The sequence below is a fragment of the Triticum dicoccoides genome, chromosome 1B (assembly GCF_002162155.2).
Source record: "Triticum dicoccoides isolate Atlit2015 ecotype Zavitan chromosome 1B, WEW_v2.0, whole genome shotgun sequence".
NCBI classification, from domain to species: Eukaryota; Viridiplantae; Streptophyta; class Magnoliopsida; order Poales; family Poaceae; genus Triticum; species Triticum dicoccoides.
Genome location: NC_041381.1, coordinates 7,811,409 through 7,835,684, shown reverse-complemented (window position 1 = coordinate 7,835,684; position 24,276 = coordinate 7,811,409). Strand labels below are relative to the sequence as shown.

Genomic DNA, 24,276 nt, shown 5'->3' with positions numbered 1-24,276 from the left:
CTTCGGATCATTTGCGTCATCTTCTCGCTTCTTCTCCTCCCTATCCGCGTGCCAACGCAGGAGCTTTGCTACCTTAGGGTCCGCGAAATACCGCTGCAGACGAGGAGTGATCGGAAAGTACCACACCACTTTTCGAGGAGCTTTCTTCCTCTTCTTGTATCGAGTGACGCCGCACACCGGACATATGGTAAACTCCGCGTGCTCGTTCCGATAAATGATGCAATTGTTCATGCACACATGGTATTTCACGTGCGGTAAATCTAGAGGACACACGATTTTCTTCGCCTCCTCCAAACTGGTCGGGCACTTGTTCCCCTTGGGAAGACGTTCGTGCCAGAATGACATGTTCTCGTCGAAACATGCGTCGGTCATTTTGTGTTTTACCTTCATCTCCAGAGCCATGAGCGTTACTTTCAGGCGGGTATCCTCGGGCCTGCGTCCTTCATACAATGGAGTAACCGCGTCTAACTCAAGTTGATCCATCTTGGCTTTCTCTCGGGCGGCAGCTCTTGCGTTATCCGTCTGCTTGAGAAGCAGCTCTTGAATATGAGAGTCTTGCACCCAGCCCATCGATGGTCCAGCATCGTCTGCTCCGCCGGCATCATCATCTTCATGATCATGCCCGTCGTCTGCTCCGGCATCTTCCTCATCATCATGTCCTGCATCTTCTACATGATGACTGTGTACAGCATCACCGTCGTGATCATCTCCTGGGGATTCTTCGTCTTCTCGCCCGCCCGAGCCGCGGTGGTTGTCTTGCTGCCCTTCCTCATTTCTTGCCCGGCCCTCATGGACGACTTCGTAGTCATCTTCATCACCTTGCCACCGATAGCCATCCATGAAACCACGCAAGAGCAGGTGGTCCCGCACCTGCCCGGAATCCGGGTCCGCAATAAGGCTCTTCAGCTTGCATCTTCGACACGGACATCTTATCTCCGTCTCGTTCTTTTGAAGCATCTCGGCCTTCGCGGACCTCAAAAACCTATTCACGATGCCTTCGGTCATCGTGCGGACCATGGTCGCCTGCGGGGTAGAGCAAAACGATATTTTAGAACCAAGAAAAAATTTGGCATGACTTTCCCTAAAAATAGGACCAAAAAGAATGCTTAATGCCAAAATTCTCGTCGAAACGGAAATGAATCAACATTCCAGCAAAATATTGGCAACTATCGCATTTCAAATACCGGTACACCTCCAAACACAAACACATATGCAACACCACAAACATATGCAACACCGCGAACATACATAGATCTAGCTAGGCCATAAAAAGTGCATGTGCACATTGCTGTAGGGAGAACAACATAAATATAGCTTCCCTCCTTACTTACCTATCAAAACAAGGTAATTTAACCACTTAATTTGAATGAATCTATGGTGGAAATGAGGTGAAAAAGAGGAGGCACCCGAGACAAGGAGGAGGTGGAGAGAATGAAGTGGGGAGAAAGTGAGTGCGGGTAGGAGAGGCTGTCCAAAATATCTTGTTGCTGCCCACTTACTAATGGCGCACCAGCACTAAATGCGCCATTAGTAATCCAGGTTACTAATGGCGCACCTTCTGGCGGTGCGCCATTAGTAGTTTTGCAAAAAAAAAACATACTAATGGCGCACTGTTCTGCAGTGCGCCATTGCTAGTTTAAACTAGTAATGGCGCACGGTTGTACAGTGCGCCATTAGTAGTATTGCAAAAAAAGGAATAAAAAAACAACTTTAGTGGCGCACTTTCCGACGGGTGTGCCATTACTAGTTACAACTAGTAATGGCGCACTGTGTCCGGATGCGCTATTAGTATGTTTGGACAGGCGCACTAGTTCAAAAATAAAATTGATACTAATGGCGCACCTTGGGTCAGGTGCGCCATTAGTAGTTTCAACTCTAATGGCGTATCTGAAGGTGGTGCGCGCATCCCTTGTCTGGTGCGCCATTAGTGTCAATCCCATCTATAGCCCTTTCTCTAATAGTGAGAAGCAGGACTTCCTGTTGTCCTAGGGAAATGTAAAGCATTGGAGACACTTTGCCTTGAGTATGTTTGTGCCCTAAATGACAATGACATGATTGCATTATCTCGGAGCTGCAGCAACCTTAAAAGCATCTCACTTTGGCTCAACCTGCAGCTTTACTCTAGTGATGTCGGCTATTGTGAAACCAGGACGTCATTTACCGACAGCAGCCTTTACGCTCTAGCCCTCAACTGTCATATGCTTCAGATGGTAGACCTCAGCTTTACAGGATGTTCCCCTGACTGGCCATCAGAAATAGGATTCACACAACAGGGTTTTCTGGCGCTCATTCAGTCCTGCCCGATTCGTGTTCTTGTGCTAAATACCGCCAACTTCTTTGATGACGAGGGGATGAAGGGCCTCTCATCCTCACCACATCTGGAGACACTTCAGCTTATATTGTGTCATGCGGTAACTGATGCTGGGATGCGCTTCATTGCGCACACCCCAGGCTTGAGTAATCTCACACTTCAGTTGTGTCATTACATTACTGATGTTGGAGTGGCTGAACTGAGGCGTGCACATAAGTTAGAGCCTTTGGTCATTGAGTGTTGTGGTGAGGTTTCTCTGGAAGCTGCGCAGGGTGTCGCGAAGTCAGTTCACTACTCCAGCAACTATTCAGATGACCTTAGGAAGAGAATTGGCCTTGGCGGCTATTATTGAAGTGGTCTCCAAAATTTTCAGTATAAATTTGCTGCTGAAGGCATTAAGTTGTTCCGTGTGCATCATTGGACAAGGTTGTGTGCATCATCCGACCTAGATTCACTTGTGTGGAATTTCTATTGCCTTCTACCTTTACTGCTATGGTTTTTCTGTATGACAGTCTAATGATGATCTTTGGACGGCAGCTGGTGAATGAAACTTTAATAGTAGTCACCACTCGTGTAGTGTAATTCTTGTTGCGTAATTTCTACTATATATAGCTGTTTTGTAATCCACACAAATCGGCCCCAAGATTCCCTGTTTTTGCCTGTTGGGTTGTATTGTTTCTACTACTCTCTAAGAAATGTCGTGAACCCTTTTTACTACGCAAGGGATTTTGAAGACATATATATCTGCCTGCTATTTTCATGTGGCAGTTTTGGTATGGATCAGTGTAGTAATGGTCAATGTTTCACATGGACCTGTAGTATGAAATCGGCATGCTTGTTTTGCTGGTATTGATTCTATTTGGGGATGCCTTTTCATTGCTCCTCAAAATATATATACGTCACGAGTAGTTACTAGCATATATAATTTAGGCATATAACATAGCTGTGTGCTAATTACTGGCTTCCAGAAATTTAGAGGGCGTCGTGTTTCTGTTTACATATCAAGAGTATGATGAGTGTATGAAAAAACAGAATTGAGTAGACCAATTGAGAATATCTCGTCTTAAAATTGGATTTCCATGTGTTGCATCGTTCAAACTTTCTCTGCCCTATTTTTGAACCATCCATATTCAGGTTGCATGTCGCATATTCTGTTACGAGGTTAGGGGTGAATTTCTTCACTTATGATGTGTTTATGGACAACATAACATGATTGTTGTCAAGCTGTCGAGAGAATTCAGAGTTTTTGAGCTTGCATCGCTACAGATGTTTGTTAATGTTAACAGTCTCATATGCAATTCAATCCATTATATTCTTGACAACAATGGTACGAGAGAATGGTATGGTGTGAAACAAACAAACAAACAAAAACCAGGCAATAAAAAAGCAGAAAGCGATATTCGACAACAACAGGATATCAGGCATACAGAAAGTGATGGTAGAAGACTAGAAGAATTTTCGGCGGATCGAGTACCCACCTGAGTTTAGAATTTTCCTAGAGTTTGTGTGGTCAAGATGCTGCTTGCTTCTTGTACTACTATTGCTTTGAATTCCAATATTGCAGCCAGTGCCCCATTTTCCCGCGGATAGGTACACGGCTTCCAACAAAACTTGTTTCAGCTGACACTGACAGGTTAGGTGCCTACCTACATCTCTCTGCATAAAATTCATCAGCCGACACAATAGTCTGTCGTAATAGACAATTGTCTCATTTTCCCGTGGACTTCCAACAAGACTTGTTTCATCTACTAGGGCGTGTTTTGTTGCCTGCATAGGCCTCTACCAAGCCCGCGCGGGAAGTATCCTTGGTAGCCCGCATACATTATTGGGCCTGCATCGCACGCTTCTTAAAGCACCTCTGGGCCTGGCTCACTGGAAACACACGAATCGGCAGTTTCTCCAGGGCCGGGCCCGAGCGGTGCACGTGGGCGGCGGCGGCTGCACGCGCGCGGCCACGCTCGAGAAGCCGCGTTGCTTTCCGAAGCGCCGGCAGTTATTAGCCTCACCGCCCCTCACCGCTCCCTCTCCCAACTCTCACCGGCGGCGGCGGATCGGAGCAGAGGAAGAAGACCACCGGACTCCACCACCGGCGGCGGTGGATCGGAGCAGAGGAAGAAGACCACCGGACTCCATCAATGGCGGTAAGCACTTCTCTCTCTTCGACATGCATGCTAGATTCGATCCACGGTGATAGATTCGATCCACGGCGGAGGGGAATGGGGAATAAAGGTAGATAAGCATAGGGGTAGTTCATACTAGTTCATAGCAGTTCATACGAGTTCATACATGCAAGATTGGAATGCAGAAGGGGGATTGGGGGATAGGGGGGTACACAACGGACACCAGCTGGCCGCGGAGGCCGTCACCGGCGTGCGGAGCGGCTGGTCGATCCGCTGGCCTTCTTCTTCTTCTTCATCGCCGTGCGGGCCGGCGGGTCGTCGTCGTCGTCCTCGGCGGAGTCGAGGTCGATCTGCCAGCTACGACATGTGCACCGCTTCTTCTTCCTCCTCCTTAGGCTCCCCACCGATGACTGCCGGCGGCGCGATAGCCGCCTCCCAGTACACTGCGGCGCAGCGGTCATTAGGATCCCAGTAGGTCTTGTACTTGCACCACTTCTTCCTCTGTTTAGCGTCGTCGGAGACGGCCTGGTTCATGGCCCAGCGAATGATGTCAACTGCCATCGCGCCCTTCGCTGGGTCAGGAATCAGCGTCTTCAGCTCTTCTTTAGTGGCCTTCATGAGCACTGCATTAGATTCGTTCTGCATGTCCGGCATGGAGCCGAAGTTCGAGCACACCTCCATGGTGTTCTCGAACTTGGTGCAGTCACCAGCCGACCACCCGAGGAAGAAGGCCCTCCAGCCAATACCCCAAGGGAAGGGGTTGGCGTTGGAGCTGGAGCTAAAGCTCATGGCGATGGGGAGGAGGAAGGTTGACAGTGAGAGAAGAGAGGGGGTGGGTAAGTAGTGGTGGGCAGGGTGAGTAAATATAGGGGGGGTGGAGAGGAGGAGAAGAGTGACAATCATGTTGTTTTAACTACATGCTCTTCAATTAGCCATGAATTCTGTGTTGTGCTTGACTCCATGAATTGTGTGCAGATCGAGGAGAGCAATGAGATGGGCACGGAGGTGCTCCCGGCCCTTGACAACAAGGGCAAGCAGCCCCTTCACCCAATGCCCGACGAGGTTGTGCTGCCGCCCACCGCCGAGGAAGACCCGAGGACGCCTGAGGGTGGCGATGACGAGGGCATGGAGGAGCCCCCCAGCAACAAGCACCGCAACTACGACCACTACCATCGGGAGGATGGCCCAACTCAGTTCTGCAAGGTCATCCTTGCATCGAAGATTGAGTGCATCCCCATGCCCCTGGATTTCACCAAGCACTTCATCAGGGTGCCGACGGAGTTCAAGCTCAGGAACAACACCGGCTGCTCCTGGAAGGTGACGGTCAAGCTGATGAACGGCAGGGTGACCCTGGATCAGGGTTGGGCCACCTACGCAGCCGTTCATCAGATCAAGATCGGCTACATGGCGACGTTCAAGCTCCTCACTCCCGACACCCTCAAGGTCATCATGTTCGACGATGATGGCATTGAGGTCGTGAACAAGTGCGGGAAGCACGACGAAGCCTTCGCCGCCAAGGAGTAGGGCCGGGCCACCTCTTTCCAACGTACTATCGAGTCTGTTTTGAACATGTTTATGGTTTATGCGTTGAACTGTTACGAAGTGTGGTACTGCTTATATCTGAATTATGCTAGTTGATGTTCTGTTTATACTCTGTTGTGCTTATGATGTGTGCTACATGGTTGTGCCGAAGTGTGCTGGTAACGTCACCAACTAGCCAAAGAGGTTACCACACACCAGGCGTTGCATACAACCAAACACCATGCCTTGGGTTTGTCCACTAACATGCAGGCAACCAAACACCAGGCAGTGTGGTTTTCTGCCCATGCAGGGAAGAGGGCATGCATGCAACCAAACAACATGCAGATTGTGCATTTGCATAGCCAGGTTAGGTGGAGAAGTGTATGCAATGCGGGTACTGTAGCGCACAGCAACCAAACACGCCCCTAGGTTAGGTGCCTGTGTATGTTTCTCTGCAGGATTAATTGACACCCACCTGACATCTAGATTTTTTGCTTTAGATTGTGTGGTGAAGATGCTGCTTGGGTTGTACAGGCTTCGAATTCCACAAAAGCTGCAGCGACCGCCACGTTTTTCCATCAAACACATGACTTCCAGCACGACATGCGGTTCAGGATTTGTATTGACCACAATTCAATGATGAGACCTTTATTTCTACCGTCCATGGAATTTCTACTATCCTTGAGCTAAATGTTTTGTTCTATTTCGAAGTGAGAAGGGAGAAAAAAAATTAAAGAATAGCTTAAGACAAAATTTGTGCAATTTCTTTACCGAGTTGCCATAACAGAAGCAGTTTCACGTTGCATGATCAAATAAACAAGAAATACTGTGAAACCAATCACAGAACTCTACTGTGATGTTAACTCAAGTCCATACAGTAAATAAGTTGTAGAAGGAGGGGAATTGGGAAAGATACAAGTAGGCGTACGACACAGGTACCTTCATAATTCCCAAGACATTTACAGCAGGCATGAGAAAAACAAGAGGTTGCCAAAGAGGGGTGTGTGTTCACTCAGGACCTCATAACACTAGTTAAATATGAATAGAGTTTGCAGAGTTCACTGAATCACATCCCCCAGCCAAACCAAACATGCAAAAACTAGGCAGCAAAATGGAGCATTTGTTCTACTTCAGCCTGCTGCTTGTGGCATGCCTTCTTCCATTGCAAGAAGCATATGCAGCGCGCCATGGAGGGATCTCAATGAGGTCTCAACGCATGGCTCTCCTCCACTGGAAAGCTACACTTGCGAGGCCACCGCTTCAGATGAACTCTTGGCAAGAAAACACTAGCCCCTGCAACTGGACGGGCATCATGTGCACGGCTGTCCGCCATGGCCGCCGCACGCCCTGGGTGGTGACAAACATCTCCCTGCCAGATGCTGGCATCCATGGCCATCTTGGTGAGCTCAATTTCTCGGCTCTTCCATTCCTCGCATATATTGACCTTATGAACAACAGTCTTCATGGTGCACTACCTGCTAGTATCAACACCTTGTCAGCACTTTCGGTGCTTAATCTTGGCAACAACCAGCTCACAGGGAAAATTCCTTATGAGATTGCTGGCCTGCAAAGTCTCAGGGTGCTTCAACTTACATCCAATAGACTCACGGGACATATCCCTACGTCTCTGGGTAACTTAACAATGTTAACTCATCTTGCCATTCACCAAAACATGGTATCAGGTCCCATTCCTGAGGAGATTGGAAGGCTTGTCAACCTACAGATTCTACATCTAAGCAACAACGCCTTAAGCTGCATGATACCAAAAACCCTTGGAAATCTGACACAGCTCCGTGGTTTGTCCCTGCATGGTAATCAACTTTCAGGGCCTATACCCCAAGAACTAGGTAGACTAGTCCATTTGCTATATCTTGGGCTTAATTCAAATGATTTTTCAGGTCTAATTCCAGTCTCCATAACCAATCTCACTAAGATGAATGTACTTTCTCTCTCTGAAAATCAAATCACAGGTCCAATACCCCCAGAAATAGGGAACCTGAGTATGCTCAATATACTTCGTCTCTATAAAAATCGAATCACAGGTTCAATACCACCAGAACTAGGCAACCTCACTATGCTAAACCAACTCGCCCTCTTTGAAAATCAGATAACCGGTTCCATCCCGCAGGAAATTGGCAATCTAGTGAACCTCAAATATTTAGGCTTGTATCAAAACCAAATTTCCGGATCAATACCAAAAACTTTTGGGAAGCTGCAGAGCATACAAGAAGTGCAAATCTATGATAACAAATTATCAGGTTCTCTTCCTCTAGAATTTGGAAATCTCATAAACCTTGTTGAACTTGGGTTGTCTAACAATTCACTTTCAGGGCCTTTACCGGCAAATATATGTTCAGGTGGCAGACTTCGATACCTCACTGTCTTTTCCAATATGTTCAATGGGCCCATTCCAAAGAGTTTGAACAAATGTTCTAGTTTGGTTCGAATTGAGCTTGGGTCGAACCAACTAACAGGAGATATATCTCAGCATTTTGGTGTGTATCCACAACTAATAAAAATGAGCTTGGCATCGAATAGACTCTCTGGGGAGATCTCACCAAATCTAGGTGAATGTACCCAGCTAACAGTACTATCTCTAGGAAACAATATGATCTCGGGTTCCATACCTCCAATCCTTTCTAAATTGTCCAACCTAGTAGTACTAAGACTCGAATCGAATCATCTCAGTGGTGAGGTTCCACCAGAAATCTGCACTTTAACCAATCTATATAGCCTGAACATGTCATCGAACCAACTATCTGGATCTATACCTACACAGATAGAAAAGTTGGGCAATCTAGGATACCTTGATATTTCTGGAAATAAACTGAGTGGATTAATACCTGAGGAACTAGGGGCATGCACGAAACTACAGTACTTGAAGATCAACAACAACCACTTTAGGGGGAGTTTACCTAGTGCGATTGGAAATTTAGTAGGCCTGCAGATCATGTTAGATGTGAGCAACAATAACCTTAGTGGTGCGTTGCCGCAGCAACTTGGGAAGTTGGGGATGCTAGAATCTCTTAATTTATCACATAATAAGTTCGCTGGCAGCATTCCATCCTCCTTTGCAAGCATGGTGAGCCTTTCAACACTTGATGTGTCCTACAATGTCTTGGAAGGACCAATCCCAACAACACGACTACTCCAAAATGCTTCAGCAAGTTGGTTTCTTCCCAATAAAGGTCTGTGTGGTAATCTCTTTGGCCTGCCACCTTGTTATTCAAGCCCAATAGATGGTCACCACAAATGGAAGACACTTGGTTTGCTTTTGCCAATTGTTCTTGTGGTGGGTTTCAACATTGTTTTTGCGATTGCTGTCATAATAATGCTTCGGCATAACAAGAGAAAACCACAAGAAGGTGTCATTGCTGAAGCAAGGGACTTATTCTCTGTTTGGAATTTTGATGGAAGATTGGCATTTGACGATATTTTAAGAGCAACAGAAGACTTTGATGATAAGTACATCACTGGAACAGGAGGATACGGGAAAGTCTACAAGGCCCAACTCCAAGATGGGCAGCTGATTGCTGTGAAGAAGCTTCATCAGACCGAAGAAGAGTTGGATGATGAAAGAAGATTTCGTAGTGAAATGGAAATCTTAACGCAAATCCGACAACGAAGCATTGTCAAAATGTATGGATTCTGCTCCCATCCAGTGTATAAATTTCTAGTCTACGACTACATTCAGCAGGGAAGCCTCCACGGAATATTAGAAAATCAGGAGCTAGCAAAGGAATTAGATTGGAAGAAGAGAATTGCTCTTGCAACTGATGTGGCTCAAGCAATATCTTATTTGCACCACGAATGCAGTCCACCTATAATCCATCGAGATATCACAAGCAACAACATCTTACTTGATACATCCTTCAAGGCTTTTGTCTCGGATTTCGGCACGGCAAGGGTTCTTAAGCCCGATTCGTCAAACTGGAGTGCACTAGCAGGAACGTTTGGCTACATAGCTCCTGGTACGTACTAGTATAACCATGTTTTTGACATCAGAAGCATTCGTCTCTATCCATTTGTTCCTAATTCGAATGTTTTCAACGCTTTTGTGCAGAACTGTCGTACACATCTGTTGCGACAGAGAAATGTGATGTCTATAGCTTTGGGGTGGTTGTGTTAGAGCTAGTGATGGGCAAGCATCCAAGGAATTTATTAGATGGTAGTCTTTCTAACGGCGGACAATCAATGATGGTGAAAGATATTCTGGACCAACGGCCGACAACACCAATAACAACAGAAGAGAATAACTTAGCTCTGCTCATCAAGTTGGCCTTATCTTGTTTGGAATCTTCTCCCCAAGCAAGGCCAACCATGCAGGAGGCATACCAAACACTCATCCAGCGACCATCTTCTAGTTCTTGTTCTGTGCCTTTCAGCGCGCTTATATTACAGCAAGGGATGCATGCTGATATAAGTTCTGAATCCTAGTGAGAAACCAGGGTCTGTCAAAGCTGAGGCCGATTCAGGTTTCCGATTTTTTACTCAAGTCACTCATACACCACCTATATACCTCTTGTATGCCATGCCACACAGGATGAGTTGGCGACTCATTGTAAGTCTATGTATTTGTAGACTCTCCTGATACAACAAAGCTCACCATTGTGTGCGTGTGGTTTTTCCCTCAAGGGTTTCCCACGTAAAAATGTGTGTCTTGTCCTGTGTTCTTGATATTTCTCTGTTTGTTCGCTTGCTGATTTTTATTTATATGCATAAATATAATTTGGATTGCGGGTTGCTTATATTTGTTAAAGACCGTAGTATCCACATGTGACACTTTCTTTCGGCTGTTGTCTGCCGGGTACTTAAAATGCGTCCTAATATTTGTCTCTTTTTATCTATTATTGCTCTCATAACCTAAAGGTTGAAGAAAAAAATGAAATCCAAAACTGGTGCAGTACCATGTAGTCATGCTTTATTTATTCCATATGGGAATCGATATCAAAGAATATCAGATCGCATAAACGGGATGAAATGAATGTAAGCACAATGGAGATAGGTGCATGAAAAAGAGAAGTACCACAATATACTAAGCAAAACGACTTACAGAGGGTTGTGGGGCAGAAGTATGTAGTCCTTTTCCTTATTATTACTGATTGCTCGCATGAACCTGAAGGTGAAAAAATGGAATCCAAAACTGACACGTTATCATGTCATCCCACTTTATTGTTCTCTGAGTATCAAAGTATACCAAGCAGGAACGATCACAGTGATCAAGTGTTCGATGCATAAATGGAACAAATGAATGTGAACACGCGGATATAGGTGCATAAAACCAAGAAAAGTACAACAGTACTAGGTAAAAAAGAGCTAGCAACGTCCCATAATTTCATTATCAGAGAAGCAGATACCAATTCAACTCAGCAGAGACATACTAACAACAGGATGTACAACCGTATAGAGAACACTCCCTTTATCACACACTATTGTTCCAGCACAAAGGGAAAGAGACATTCCATCGTTCAACGAATTGCAGTGGTATATGATGCAAGATACAATGAATTTGTCCATGCATAAACAAAGTGCCGACCATTTACAACGAGATCAAAACCTACACCATAGCTTTTTTGTTACTTTCATTCAGGTACGAATTGATGCGTGCGGCACGGTAGGCAGTCCCAGTTCATCCTCCTGCATCAACAGAGCAACGGTAGCAGAGTAAATTAGTCTACTGGTTGACAAGGGTTGACATTGCAATCAAGGGGAATCAAGAAAATTAAAGTATCTGGCGTCTGAGATGTTCAATGGAGACTTCGAAGTTCATGATGAAATCCATCACATACCACATGTTTGGCATGAAAATGGTTTGCATGTTCTCCTTCTGTGTGTTTCTTTTACTATTAAGATCAAGCTATTATAAGCTCAAATTGTTCATACCAACAACATATGCATGCATCATAAAGTTGAGCCCAAAATACAAGAGTTATGAGTTCAGCAATACATTCATAATGATCTCAAGCATCTAGCCTGTCAAATTAGATCATGTCACAAGATAAAACGAAACACTGTGATTGCATGGGAAATGACATGAACCACCGATTTCTTCCTAGGGATATCAGCACCATAATCAATGTGAAACAGAAACTGAACTAGTCAGTCTTGCAATTGACATACCTGCTGCCGGTTCGCCGGGACTGCTGCATGACCACTTGGTGCAGCAGGTAGGTTAAGCTCAGAATCAAGATCGGTCTCCTTGTCTGGTTGGAGGTACGATGGGACTGAATTCGACTCAAAGTCCATATCGGCTTCCAAAGCATCAAGCTCTGCATTTTCCAACATACAAAATGAGAACAGCAAACAAAGAACCGTCTTGTCTGTAAATTAACACATGCATGACGCAACAAAAGGGCCCAAAAAATGTTTCAGATGAAACCTAAGACCAATATAAAATGGAGAGTGTACTGAATCAAATTCAACTACAAAACTTTTACTGAAGAGTGGTTCCCAGCTGGTAACCACTGCAAGGAAAACTAGTTGGCCAAGTAAGCTTTTGAATTATCTGAGAATAGCCAACTACAGAATAAGAGCCATACCCCCCATAAGTTCCTCCTCATCGATGTCATCCGGGACATTGTAGCTTCTACCAAGAGTTTCTTGTATTTCATTGCTCACATCCATAAGATCCATCATTTCGTCTTGCATGCTCTGCAGATTTTGAAAGCAGGTACGGATTCAAATGTAATTCAAAGAAAATAAGCTAAAGATCTTGAAAATATGAACAGTTATGCTGCATACATCTATATCTTCAATCCTGACAGTCTTCATCATCCCTTTCAGCTCTTTATTGGCAGCTTTCATTGCAGTCATCTGTTGAATGAAAAACAATTCAACATAAGTTTGAGAGCCAGAATTAGAATCTATCATTAAACCTGATAGTAAGAAGGCAGCATACAGTTTGTTGAGCATCTTTAATTCCCTCCGATGCGAAAGCAACTTGGTCAAGATTATAAGTTTGGTTGTACAGCATGTCGCGCTGTCCTTCATACCTGTAGGGAAAGCGCATATGGAATACAAATATTAGAGCACTAGGCTAATATAGGCTCCTGCCACAAATGGAATGATTAAATGGTACAGGATAATCATGGAGAACAAATAACATTCCACTTCCGTCTTATCCATGTTAAGAACTTGCTAGCTTTCCAAATCTGCAATTTCTATAAGGACATAACCTACCTAGGAGGAAATTCTGAAACTACACAAAGATGACGTGTTGTGATTTGTAAAGAAGGGAAGAAAATCTAAAGGGGTGTACGAAAGACGTCAAATAGATTCAGCTATGCCTTCTCAGCTAGCCTTTCAGAAGGTGACTTGTCAACAACATTGGTACTGCCCATGGACGACCACAAGAGAGTAGTAGGTCTGGCTAACCATGTATTTTAGTTGACATTTTAGACAAGCATTTGGTAGTGCAGCCTCATTGTTAATGCAATATTCCTTTTTAGTTGTCCCTCCCTGACCCAGGAGAACAAACATAAAAAAGAATGCAGATATCCCCACAACTACCAGCGCAGCTCTTATAACAGAGCATATTGGAGATTCCCTTTAAAATCAGTGTTATTTAGCAGCAGATGATGATTGTTTATGGAGCCCCTCAATGTGGGGCAGAGGAAGCTATGGACTAGTAGGACAAGAGAATGTGAAACATACTAAAACTGTTTTATACAACTATAATTTGGTATATGTTTTAGGTGTGTCCTGTTAGGTAAGAAAACATCCTAAAATTGTTTCCTCTCAATGCAGGCTGCCATCTCGGGCGCGCCACGGCCAGGAGGGGGGGTCTCTATTGGCCGTCCATCCAGGGAATTGCATGCCCCCATTAGTTCAGTATAGTAGCTACTAATATTCATTGTCATCATCTACTGTGGTCGACTAGAAGAAAACAGAGTTGGGGTTTGTAGCAAGCAGGTTGAGATACCGGTGCATACATCTTGCGCTGCTTGAGGATCCTCATGGCGCGCGCCTTGACGGCCTCCTGCGCGGGGCCCGGCCTGGTCTTCTTGATCTGCTCCTTGTAGCGCGCCAGCTCCGCGTCCAGCTTCTTGATCTTGTCGTCCACCGTGTCCCCCCGCTTGTATATCTGCCATGGATTCATTCCATGAGGATCGAGGGTCGAATCCAACCCTGGCTACCACAGAACCGAAGCGAAGATGGGCTGCGTACCCGGTCGGTGGCGTCCTGGATGGACGGCGGCGGGTCCTGGCTCTTCTTGGCGCCGAAGATCTTCTTCATCGCTCCCTCCGCCTCCGCCTCCGCGCGCGAGATCGGTCGAATCGCCTCTCGAGGTTGACGATGGTGCTGCTTCGATTGGGCCGCTGGGATTGATTGTCTCAGGGTCGAATTGCCGCCGTCTCTCGCAGGATTGGGGATGGAATCGGGAGAGCAGAGGAGGAGGGGTCTAGTCCTCTTGTGTGGTTCCCGGAAATCTCCGTGGTGTTTCGGTTAAAGTTCCCTCCCTGGTACGTAGGTCCTACTCCTACTCCTACTCCACAGGTGACAGGTCCACACGGTTTCCTCTGCCTTCACGTCCAAGCCTTCTTTTGCCACATGGAGGTTGCAACTTGCAAAGATTTTGTCTAAGAGTTGACAAAAGTGTTTGGAAAAAAAAATCTAGATTTTCAAAGTCTAATATGTATGTAAGCTCCTTTCCGCACTTTCATGGCCGCTTGAAAATAACTCTGCGCAGACCTCATGGTGTGGAACACCCAGCTTCTCTGGCAAATATTCCTGCCAATTTGATGTAGAGGAGATCATCAAGATCAAAGCTTCCATAAGACTCGACCCGACGTAATTGCTTGGGGACCGGAGAAAAACGAGGTCTTCGCCGTTACAAAAGCGCGTACCGGTTGGTGCTGGAAGAGCGAAGCAGGCATTCTTCGATTGTGGCGGAGCAGGACACCAGGTGGGCGACGTGTCATTTGGGCATTCATATGGAGGCGCCCTGCTCCTCCAAAGGCTGAGTGTCTTTGATCGGTGTTTAGCTTCAAATTCTCTTGCTACTCGAGCAAATAAGCATGGTCGGCACATGACAATCACTGGCACTTGCCCCGATCCCGCGGCTTCGAATGAGAGGACACTTTTCATAAATTTTGTAGATGCCAAGACCGATTTGTTCGGCAAGCAATGCCGCAGGTGTGGCATATCCTGGATGTGGCAACAATGCAAAAAAGTGGGAAGGAATGGATGTTCTATAATTGCTGGCAAAAATGTTCAGAACTTCAAAATAAATAAAAATTTCAAGATGTGTTCATATTTCAAAACTGATCTGAATTTCAAAATATGTTAACTTTTCTGAAACAATTTCTCAAAATTACAAAAGAGAATAAAAAAATTGATATTTCTCAGCATTATAAGAAAAATAAAAACATACCAAAGTTGTTCGTATTTTCAAAAAATCATGAAATTTTGAAGTCATTCTATTTTGAGAAAAAAATTCAATTTCGAAAAAAAAATTGGAATATAAAAATTTCAAAAGTTGTTCGTGTTTAGAAAAATGGAAGTTCAAATATTGTTTGTTCTTTCCAAAATTTTGTGCAAAAATTCGAAAATAGTTCACATTTTCAAATATATGTTTGAAATTTTGAAACACGTGTTCACTTTTAGAAAGGTGATGGAATTTTCCAAAAAAATGGAATTTTAAAAACAGTTTGGTACAGTAAAAGTTCGATACAGTATGTTTCACTACAGTCTACGGTCCGCTCCAGTGGGACCTCCTATTTAGCGCATAGGTCGATGCATAGCGACCAAACACATACTTCGGCTCTCCCTGATGCCCATAGTGAACCGGCCCATTTAAATGTTTTAAGAAGAATCGTGAATTTAAAATATATTCTAAGTTTCAAAAAATGTTTGCGGATTTGAAAAAAAATATTTAAAAAATAATGAAATCATCAAGACTTTCAAAAAAACTCCATCATTTATAAAATATTCATGAATACACAAAATGTTCACTAATTGGAAAATGTTCTTGAATTCAAAACATATTCCTGATTTTAGAAAAAAAATATAATTTCAAATTGCTTGTGAATACGAAATAAGTTTACAATTTTGAAAAATGTTCACGGAGTACAGAAAAAATCGTAAACTGAAAATGTTCAGGATTAATTTTCATGAATTAAAAATGTTCTCAAGTTTTTAAAACTGTTCATGTATTTGAAAATTATTCCCATATTTCAAGAAACATTCGCATATTTCAGAAAAAAATCAAATTGAATAATCAATCACAAATTTTTAAAAATGTGCATGATTTTCAATGAAGTTCGCAAAATTGAAACAACATTCGTGGATTTGGAGAAACTTGAAGAATTCAATAAAGTTCACTAGTTTGAAATAATGTTCACATATTTGAAAAAAGGAAAGAGGAAAAGAAAAAAGAAAAATAAGAAAATGTTCTCCTGGTTGCCTATGCACAGGAGGGTGTGTGGTTAGTCGTTATCCAGCGACCGACGCACGAAATAGGAAGCATCCACTTCAACACCCTGTTGTGCCGCTAGGTGCTCACTCGCTTAACAGTATTGCGAATGGGCTAGCACAGTCGTGGGTGCGCCTTTTGTGTCAGATGCCTATCAGATGCAACGCGCAATCATAAATGTAGCGACTATGTATCGCTTAGACCGATGTAGAAGCTCGCATCGCGTGAAGGAACGCCCTGATGCATCGGCCCAGTAACAGGTTTCTTCATTTATCCGATCTGTTTCGTCTTTTCTCCTGTTTTTTATTTTCCTTTTCTCCGATTTTTGTTTTTATTCTCAAAAACAAATCTCAAAATAAAAAAACACAGACAATTATTCAGTTTTGAGAAAAATGTTTCACCAGTGTTGAAAAAATGTTTCCCTGGTGTTAAAAAATATGTTGATAGAAATGTTTTGTAACAAAAAATGTTCACATGTTTCAAACAAAATGTATGTGACATTATAAAAAAAATTATTCACGTATTAGAGCAATGTTAAACATGCACAAAAATAATGTTCCTAATGTATATGACAATTGTACAACTTGTAGGAAAGAAAGCCTATAGTAAAACAGCATGTATTCAAAAAAAGCATGTATAAACTAATGTTTTGATGTATACAAAAATGTACAAAAAATGAAAAAAAAATAGACATCAAAATGTATATTTTGAAAAACGATGATCATGTATTTAAAATGTGAAACATGGACTAAAAATGTTTCTTTAATAAGAAAATTGTACACGCTGTACGAAAAAAAAGCTGACATTAAAACATGTAGCTGGAAAATTGTTAACCTTCTATTAGAAAAATGCTGAACATGTATAAAACAGTGTTCCTACTGCATACAAAAAATGCAATCTGTATGGGAAATAAGTAGACCTGGAACCATATGTTTATAATAATTTTAATAATGTATTTTTTAAATGATAAATGTGCATAAAAATGTCCCTCCTGTATACAGAAAATTTACAATGCTTATTATAAAAGGGGAATAATCAAAGAAAATCGTACAGAACACCAGAAAAACGAAAAAAAGGAAAACAGATAAAAAGAAGAAACCATTTCGGAACAGTTGAACATGGTGAAAAATGGGAGGAAACAAATAAATCGAAGCAATAATGTTGAAAAAAAGAAAAACAAAAAACAGCAAATAAAAAAATAAAAAAAAAGACTATAGACAAAAAATGCAGTGACCAAACCCGATCGAGCGAGCGAGAAACGCACGTCCAATAATGCTCTAGTGTGCCGGCCCAAATGCATAAGACGGAATTACCATCTCGCTATAAGGAAGATGTAGCTATTGTGGATCATATCGGAGGTCTGCCTTGCGGTGCGGACTAGTCGGTCTCGCTCGTCGCTCCCCCATTTTAGCGGCAGCAACTAACCATGGGTTAGCCCTTTCAGGGCTCCCGCAAGGGTCACTTCCTTAAGACGGTAAATCAGCCACTTTAAGATCACCATCTGGGGAGGCCCCTGTGCCAAGTGGTGTGCCCAACCGCCACCACATGCCGTGTGCAGGACAATCCCTCTGGATTCAGTATTTTTTTCCTATATAGGTGTTGTGGTTTTAGATTAGGTTTTTTTTGGGGCTTTTGGCTTTTTTTCCTAGGTTGTGGAGCAAATACTTTTTTCCAAAACACAATTGTGCTTATCGTTGAGGCACAAATTTGCTTGCACAAGAAGTAGTATTGTGCTTCCCGGAAAGGAAAAAATATTTGTACATCTACAATAAGCACAAATTTGTTTCCGAGCTATGTTTATAGGGAAAAAATATGTGCCTTTCATAAAGGGGGAAAAAGTGAAAACTGCAATCAGGCTATGGTTTCTTCCGTCTGTTTTTGTGTTATTCATTTTTTTTTGTCGTTTTTACTGATTTTTTTTGGTATTTTTCCTTTTTTTTCCTTCATTTTTACTCGATTTTCTTTTGTTTTTTTTCTTTTCCTCGTTTCTTTTGTGTTTGCTTGGTTTTCTTTTATCTTCTCCATTTTTTGTTTGTTCTTATGTTTGTTTTCATTTTCACTCTACATTTTTTGTATATGTCAAAAATATTTTGTTAAAAAGCGATCAACATATTTGGTTTACACGTTCAATATTACTCGAGCGCTTATTCAACATTTTTCAAATACTTGTTCAGCATTTTTCAAAAACTTGTTCGACTTTTTTCCAATATAAATATTACAAAAAACACTCTTCAAAAACACATTTGAAAAATGTTGACCGAGTATTTAAATAAATGTTGAATAAGTATTAAAGATGTTGAACAAGTATTTAAAAAAATTTGTCCAAGTATTTGAAAAATATTGAACGAGTATTTGAAAAATGTGGAACAAATATTTGAAAAATGTGAAGGTGTATTTAAAAAATGTTGACATAAGTATGAAATGTTGAATAAGCGTTGGGACAATATTGAACGTGTATACAAACAACGTCGATCACTTTTTAAAAAATGTTATTGACATATACGGAAAAGTAGAATGAAAATAACAAAAAAATTAAAATGCCAAACCGGTATTTTAAAAAAATTGGTCATGTATATAAAAATGTTGAACGGGTATTTCAAAATTGTCGAACAAATATTTGAAAAAATGTTGAATATGTATATAAAAGTGTAAAATTAAGAACAAAAAGAAACAAAAGAAAAAAAATGAAACAAAATGGAGAATGAAAAAATCAGAGGAAAAAATGAGAAAAGAAAGAAAACCGAAGAAGCCCGCGTCCGGTCGCATCTAGTAGGCCGCAATCCTACTTTTAATAACTTGTAACTACTCGTTGGTGGACTGGTTGGTCGCCCCGGTTATCCCCCTGGAGACCAGGGTTTGATACTTGGGTGTGCTTGTTTTATGCCCGCCTGGCCCATGCCCCGGCTCCCAACTGTTTGTTTTGTGCGCGATCCAAACTAAGCAGCAGGCAATGATGTTCATGAGCTAATAGTTGACATCCCCTAAAAAAAAGCTAACAGTTGACATCCCCTAAAAAAAGCTAATACTCCCTCCGTTCGTAAATATTTGTCTTTTTAGAGATTTCAAATGGACTACCACATACAGATGTATATATACACATATTTTAAAGTGCAGATTTTTTTTTATTTTGTTCCATACGTAGTCACTTATTGAAATCTCTAGAAAAATAAATATTTAGAAATGAATGGAATGGAGTAGTCGACGTGGAAATGAAGGGAAGCTAAGAGTAGAATGAAGATAAGCGAGCCAGGTCAGGGCTGTGGGCCTCGCTGCCGTCCACTCGTGCAAGCAAGCAGAGCAGCGGGCACGGATCACGGGGAGAAGGAGGCGCCTGCAGCTAGCTAGCTTGCAACAGTTGGACAAGCAAGTCAAGTAAATCCAATCGGCCCTGCCTGTGTGTGCCTCGCGTGCAGGTGCAGCACGGACACCCCCCGTCCCGTCCTCTCATCGCCTCAGTCTGCCGCTCCGCTAAATACTCACTCCCTCCGTTTCAAAATATAATGCCCCTGCGCATTTTGAGGTCCAACTTTAACAATAAATTTAACTAACTAACGAGCCCGACCGTGGTGGGAGCAAAAATTGTATACTGTCCGATCCTAAAAGCGCTTTTTATACTGCACAACCTTAGTATAGTTCAATCAACTCCATAATATGAAAATTAATATTATTAGACGCATCATAAAAGTACTTTCTATATTGCACAACTTTAGTAGTATAAAAAAATATGTTTTTAAATGTAAAATTGGTCAAACTTGATTGAATTTCACTTTTTTTTAACATCTATTTTTTTTTTTGGTGAAGAATCCCCCTGATCTATATTAGTGGACCAAACAGCAGTACAAGCAACCCAAAACCCCCCAGAGATGACACCTATGTGTCAAGGAGTGTGAGCCGGGGGCGCACCGCCGCTTCAACCAAAGCTGGCACCGGCGCAGAGCGTGACAGGTCGGATATATATATACGGAGAGAGCGGTGGATCGAGCAGACTGAAACGTGTCGTGAAACAAGGAGATATGACCGACATGTGTTACACGTGTAGCACAAGGAATGCCAGCATTGCATCGCCACGTGACGGCCGGCCTCAAAAGTCGTCTCCGAGTAGACAAATACTGATACTGCGGCCTCGCCACGTGTATGCACACACCTTGCGTTGCCTGCGTGTTGCACGTGCCAGTATGCTGCCACGGTGCATCTCGCCATGCGTCGGAAGCAGCGGCCCGACACACTTTGCTACTGCTATTCACCTCATAAATCTTTACTTTACGACATAAAATGAAAAAGATATAGAATACGCAATTATTAGTAGCGATGGCACATAGGCACGCTACTAGTATTTACCTGTAGCGCTTTGTGCAAAAGGCGCTACTACTAAGTACGTATAGCACTGATAATTTTTAGTTGTAGCTGTGGACCAACGCTACTGCTATATATGAGGGGTGTCTGACAGCCCGGACATTTGAGTCGGTTTAAGGCGTGCGGATGGTTTTCTTTTTTAACCCATGTGACCGGTCCACCTGCACACGTTCGAGTCCGGCTCGAGATGCCCGCGCTGGAGATGCTATTAGGGTCATATAAAAGCCGAACTCGAGGGGAGAAACAAGCCCAGATATAACTGCGCTGTCCACACACCGCGGAGCCATCCTTCATGGCTCGGATCCGATGGACACGGGTAATCCTCCTCGACGCTACCGCCGTCTTAGTCTCTTAGAAAGGCATCCGATCTCTCGGCTATGACCGACGCCTCCTCATGCTCCAAACAGATATCCCTAGTTCTGTCCTGACATCTTTCCAAGATTTCGAAAAAGTTTCAAATTGCAAATTGTTTTTGAAAAAATGATCGTGGATTCAGAAAACAAGTGTTCTTGATCGTGAAAAAATGTTTGCACATTCAAAAATGACTCCGGCTGTGAACAAAATTGTTCAAGAAATCAATGTTTACAATGTTGAAGAAGTTCAAATGTTCATGATTTTTTTAGAAAAAATAAGAAAATTCAAAAAATGGTCTCTAATTCAAAAAAGTCAAAAAAAGCTCGCTGATCCAAAAATATTTCTGCCAAACAAAAAACATATTCATGAATTTAAAAATTCGATCGAAAAGAATGTTCACGGATTGCAAAAAAATGCCGACAATTTAAAAAAATCATACTATGTAAAGAAAAAAATGTTCACGAATTTGAAAAAAAATGTTTGCAAAATGAACAGGAAAGAGAAAAAGGAAAAACCGGCTCGTGCGGAAAAAGAAAAGAGAGGAAAAGGCAACCCACGTTTATGTTTCCTCCTGCCTGGCCCTTGTGTATACCACCGCACATGTGGAAAACGAACTCCGGGACGCGACGGATCGGGCATATATCCATGTTTTGCACGGCCACTCCAAGAAAAAAAAAACTATGTTTTACACGCTCTTTTTTTTTTAAAAAAAAGACCTTTGTTTTACAGGCCGCCTACGATGCTCATCATCTGGTTAATGATCGTTTGGCCGTGACAGGCAGACAGTGACATGGAAGCATTACGTGTCCGCTCACGGTGGATCGTGACGGACAGAGGGAGCCCGCACGTGCCACGCCGCACCGCCACGCGTCGGAGCTCGGAAGCACTTGTCCGACACGTGCGCGCGCGCGGATAACGATCCTCACCTCAGCACGTCGATGCTTGAGCAGGTGAACGGCAGAGACCAGCAGGATACATATCGGCTGGATAGTGGATACTGGATACCTCGCATATACGTACGTACAATATCAAAAAAGAAAATCATAGCAGTGCCTTATTTATATCATAAAAAATAATGCACAAGTTACGTAAGGACCGACATGACAAAACATGAATAAAAGAATGAGGGATCACCTCTTCACCCGAACTCGAAGCGGCACCATTGCAGATATGTAGTTTTGCGGACCTTCAAGGTGGATTGTCAAAAGTGAAGCCCTGGCGAGTCCGGAGGCAGCCCGGCAGCGACGCGGGGCGGCGCGCCTTGCCTGGAGCTCCTCCGATCTGCATCCGGCGCCCGGGCATTGAGCATAGGGTGCATGGTGATAAGGCGTCGAACCATGCCGATGCCGGAGAACGTGGAAAGCGAGGGGAGAGGGGGAGGAGGCGGACGGGCTCGGGTGCCGGCGCAGAGAGGGAAGGGGTGGATGGGCTAGGGTTGGGAGACGCCGGTCGGCCTAAATAGTCAGGCCACCGGATTTTTGAGCGGGTCCACGTGGGACCCTTATCGTCAGCCCTGCGTGGCGGACGCCTCCATATCGGCCCCATATTTGGGCTGGATATGAGGATTGTCGGTCAGCCAGGCGTTTGAGCCCCGTTTGAGGGGGCCGTCTGGATCGAAAAAATATGACCGGTAGGTGGCGGGCGGCCCGACTGGAGAATAAGGCGGGTTTGAGGCGTCCGGCTGTTGATGTCGTGAGCTCTCAACTTTCAGGAGGATGGCTCGGCTGACTCTAACCTCACTGCAACGGCGGAGCTACGTGGGGGCAAACCTGGGCCATCGCCCCCCCAGCAAAAACGAAATTTTTTTACTACCCCTATATGTATTACACACAGCCCACAACCAGAAGGCCCATTTATCATCTACTGTCTTCGTTGCGTGGAGACAAACGAATCCAGCCAGCCACCAAATCGATTTCCCCTTTGACCTACCGCCTGCGACCGCGGACGCATGACGACCTGAGCGTGGGGGTGGGGCATCGGCGTCCGGCAGGAGGCCGCTGTGGCTTGCCGGCGTGGCCGCGTGGGGGTGACCGCTGGCCGCTGGCGGGTGGCCAGCTAGCCGCTCCAATCCGGCCTCTGCTGCGGAGAACACCAGGCAACGTCGGCGCCCTGTAGTGCCTCGGTGAGCCGGTGAGCATCTGCCCTCGCTAGATCTTGCTTTTTCTCCTTTACGTTGCCTAGTCTTCTAGTCAATTTCTTCAATCTGGGCGTCCTAGCAAGCTAGCTAGCTACTTTATCAACACTGCTCTGTACTGGTTATTTGGACCCTGTCAACACTGCTTGCTGGATCTCTGTCTATCTTTCCCCTCTGAAAATTATAGGAAGTTCAATTATTTTGATTCTGAAGTTTATTTCACCTTAGTTGAGGAAAATTCTAATTAGGTCATCTGGTCATGGATTTATTCAATTGCATTTTGTACTGAATAGAAAATGTCCTTTACAGTGAGATTGTGAGAGGGAGGCGTGATGCTTAAGGGGAAAAAGATTGATGCATTTTTCAAAAGAAAGAGAGGTGATTCACTTGATGAACCAACAGCAACCGAAGCAATGCCTATTCAGCCAACGGACTGTGTTCAACCTCCTTTGTTGTTGCTCGAATTTGAGCAACACGGACCACATTCTTCAATGCCTCAACAGCAAGGACAAAGCCATCAAACTCAAACAAATGAAGTACTATTTCAAGGGATTGAATTCTTGCAGCGGGATCCAGCACTACATCCACAGATTTGGCAATATCCACCTAATCAAAGAGATGATGTGCGGCGAGCATATTTGAAGCTTGGTATTATGCAGCCCCGTTTGCAGAATTACAAAGCTTATGGTCCAGAAGGTCGCAAACGACGCTTTAAGTATGACTGGTTCAAGGATTTCCCATCATGGTTGGAGTACTCGGAGGACAGTCATCGTGCATATTGCTTCTATTGTTTCTTGTTCGGCAAGAACAAAAACAAGAGAGGTGGTTCAGATGTCTTTACAGTGCGAGGATTTGTAAACTGGAAGAAGGTCCATGATGGAAAGAAATGTGCTTTCTTGAACCACATAGGTTCTGAACCTTGCTCTGAACATAATAATGCAACCAAAGCATGCCATGACTCAACGGCGGAGCTATGTGGGGGCGAACCTGGGCCATCGCCCCCCCAGCAAAAACGAATTTTTTTTACTACCCCTATATGTATTACACACAGCCCACAACCAGAAGGCCC

At 43.7% G+C, this 24,276-nt stretch overlaps 2 protein-coding genes across 2 annotated transcripts; one reads left to right on the top strand and one right to left on the bottom strand.

The window, feature by feature from the left end:
* Positions 1-7,042: 7,042 nt before the first annotated feature.
* On the top strand, positions 7,043-10,665 carry LOC119349950 (MDIS1-interacting receptor like kinase 2-like). Its single transcript, XM_037618032.1, has 4 exons — positions 7,043-7,861; positions 8,060-8,381; positions 8,892-9,923; positions 10,016-10,665. Exons 1-4 carry the CDS (start codon positions 7,043-7,045, stop codon positions 10,387-10,389), a joined length of 2,547 nt encoding a protein of 848 aa, XP_037473929.1. The 3' UTR covers positions 10,390-10,665.
* Positions 10,666-11,254: 589 nt separating this feature from the next.
* Positions 11,255-14,187, bottom strand: LOC119315131 (vacuolar protein sorting-associated protein 60.1-like). Its single transcript, XM_037589807.1, has 7 exons — positions 14,119-14,187; positions 13,884-14,035; positions 12,851-12,944; positions 12,694-12,765; positions 12,492-12,603; positions 12,073-12,221; positions 11,255-11,589 (listed from the first exon to the last, which is right to left on the bottom strand). The coding sequence occupies exons 1-7, from the start codon at positions 14,185-14,187 to the stop codon at positions 11,539-11,541; spliced, it is 699 nt and encodes a 232-aa protein (XP_037445704.1). The 3' UTR covers positions 11,255-11,538.
* Between the last annotated feature and the right edge of the window lie 10,089 nt (positions 14,188-24,276).

Excerpts from the sequence above, each read along its gene's own strand:
- LOC119349950 (XM_037618032.1), top strand. The coding sequence starts at position 7,043 with ATGCAAAAACTAGGCAGCAAAATGGAGCATTTGTTCTACTTCAGCCTG. Across the intron at positions 7,862-8,059 it reads ATTTTTCAGGTCTAATTCCA|ATAACCGGTTCCATCCCGCA; the intron begins GTCTCCATAACC and ends TTTGAAAATCAG. Across the intron at positions 9,924-10,015 it reads GTTTGGCTACATAGCTCCTG|AACTGTCGTACACATCTGTT; the intron begins GTACGTACTAGT and ends GCTTTTGTGCAG.
- LOC119315131 (XM_037589807.1), bottom strand. The coding sequence starts at position 14,187 with ATGAAGAAGATCTTCGGCGCCAAGAAGAGCCAGGACCCGCCGCCGTCC. Across the intron at positions 12,945-13,883 it reads ATCCTCAAGCAGCGCAAGAT|GTATGAAGGACAGCGCGACA; the intron begins GTATGCACCGGT and ends CTTTCCCTACAG. Across the intron at positions 11,590-12,072 it reads TCCCGGCGAACCGGCAGCAG|GAGGATGAACTGGGACTGCC; the intron begins GTATGTCAATTG and ends CTGTTGATGCAG.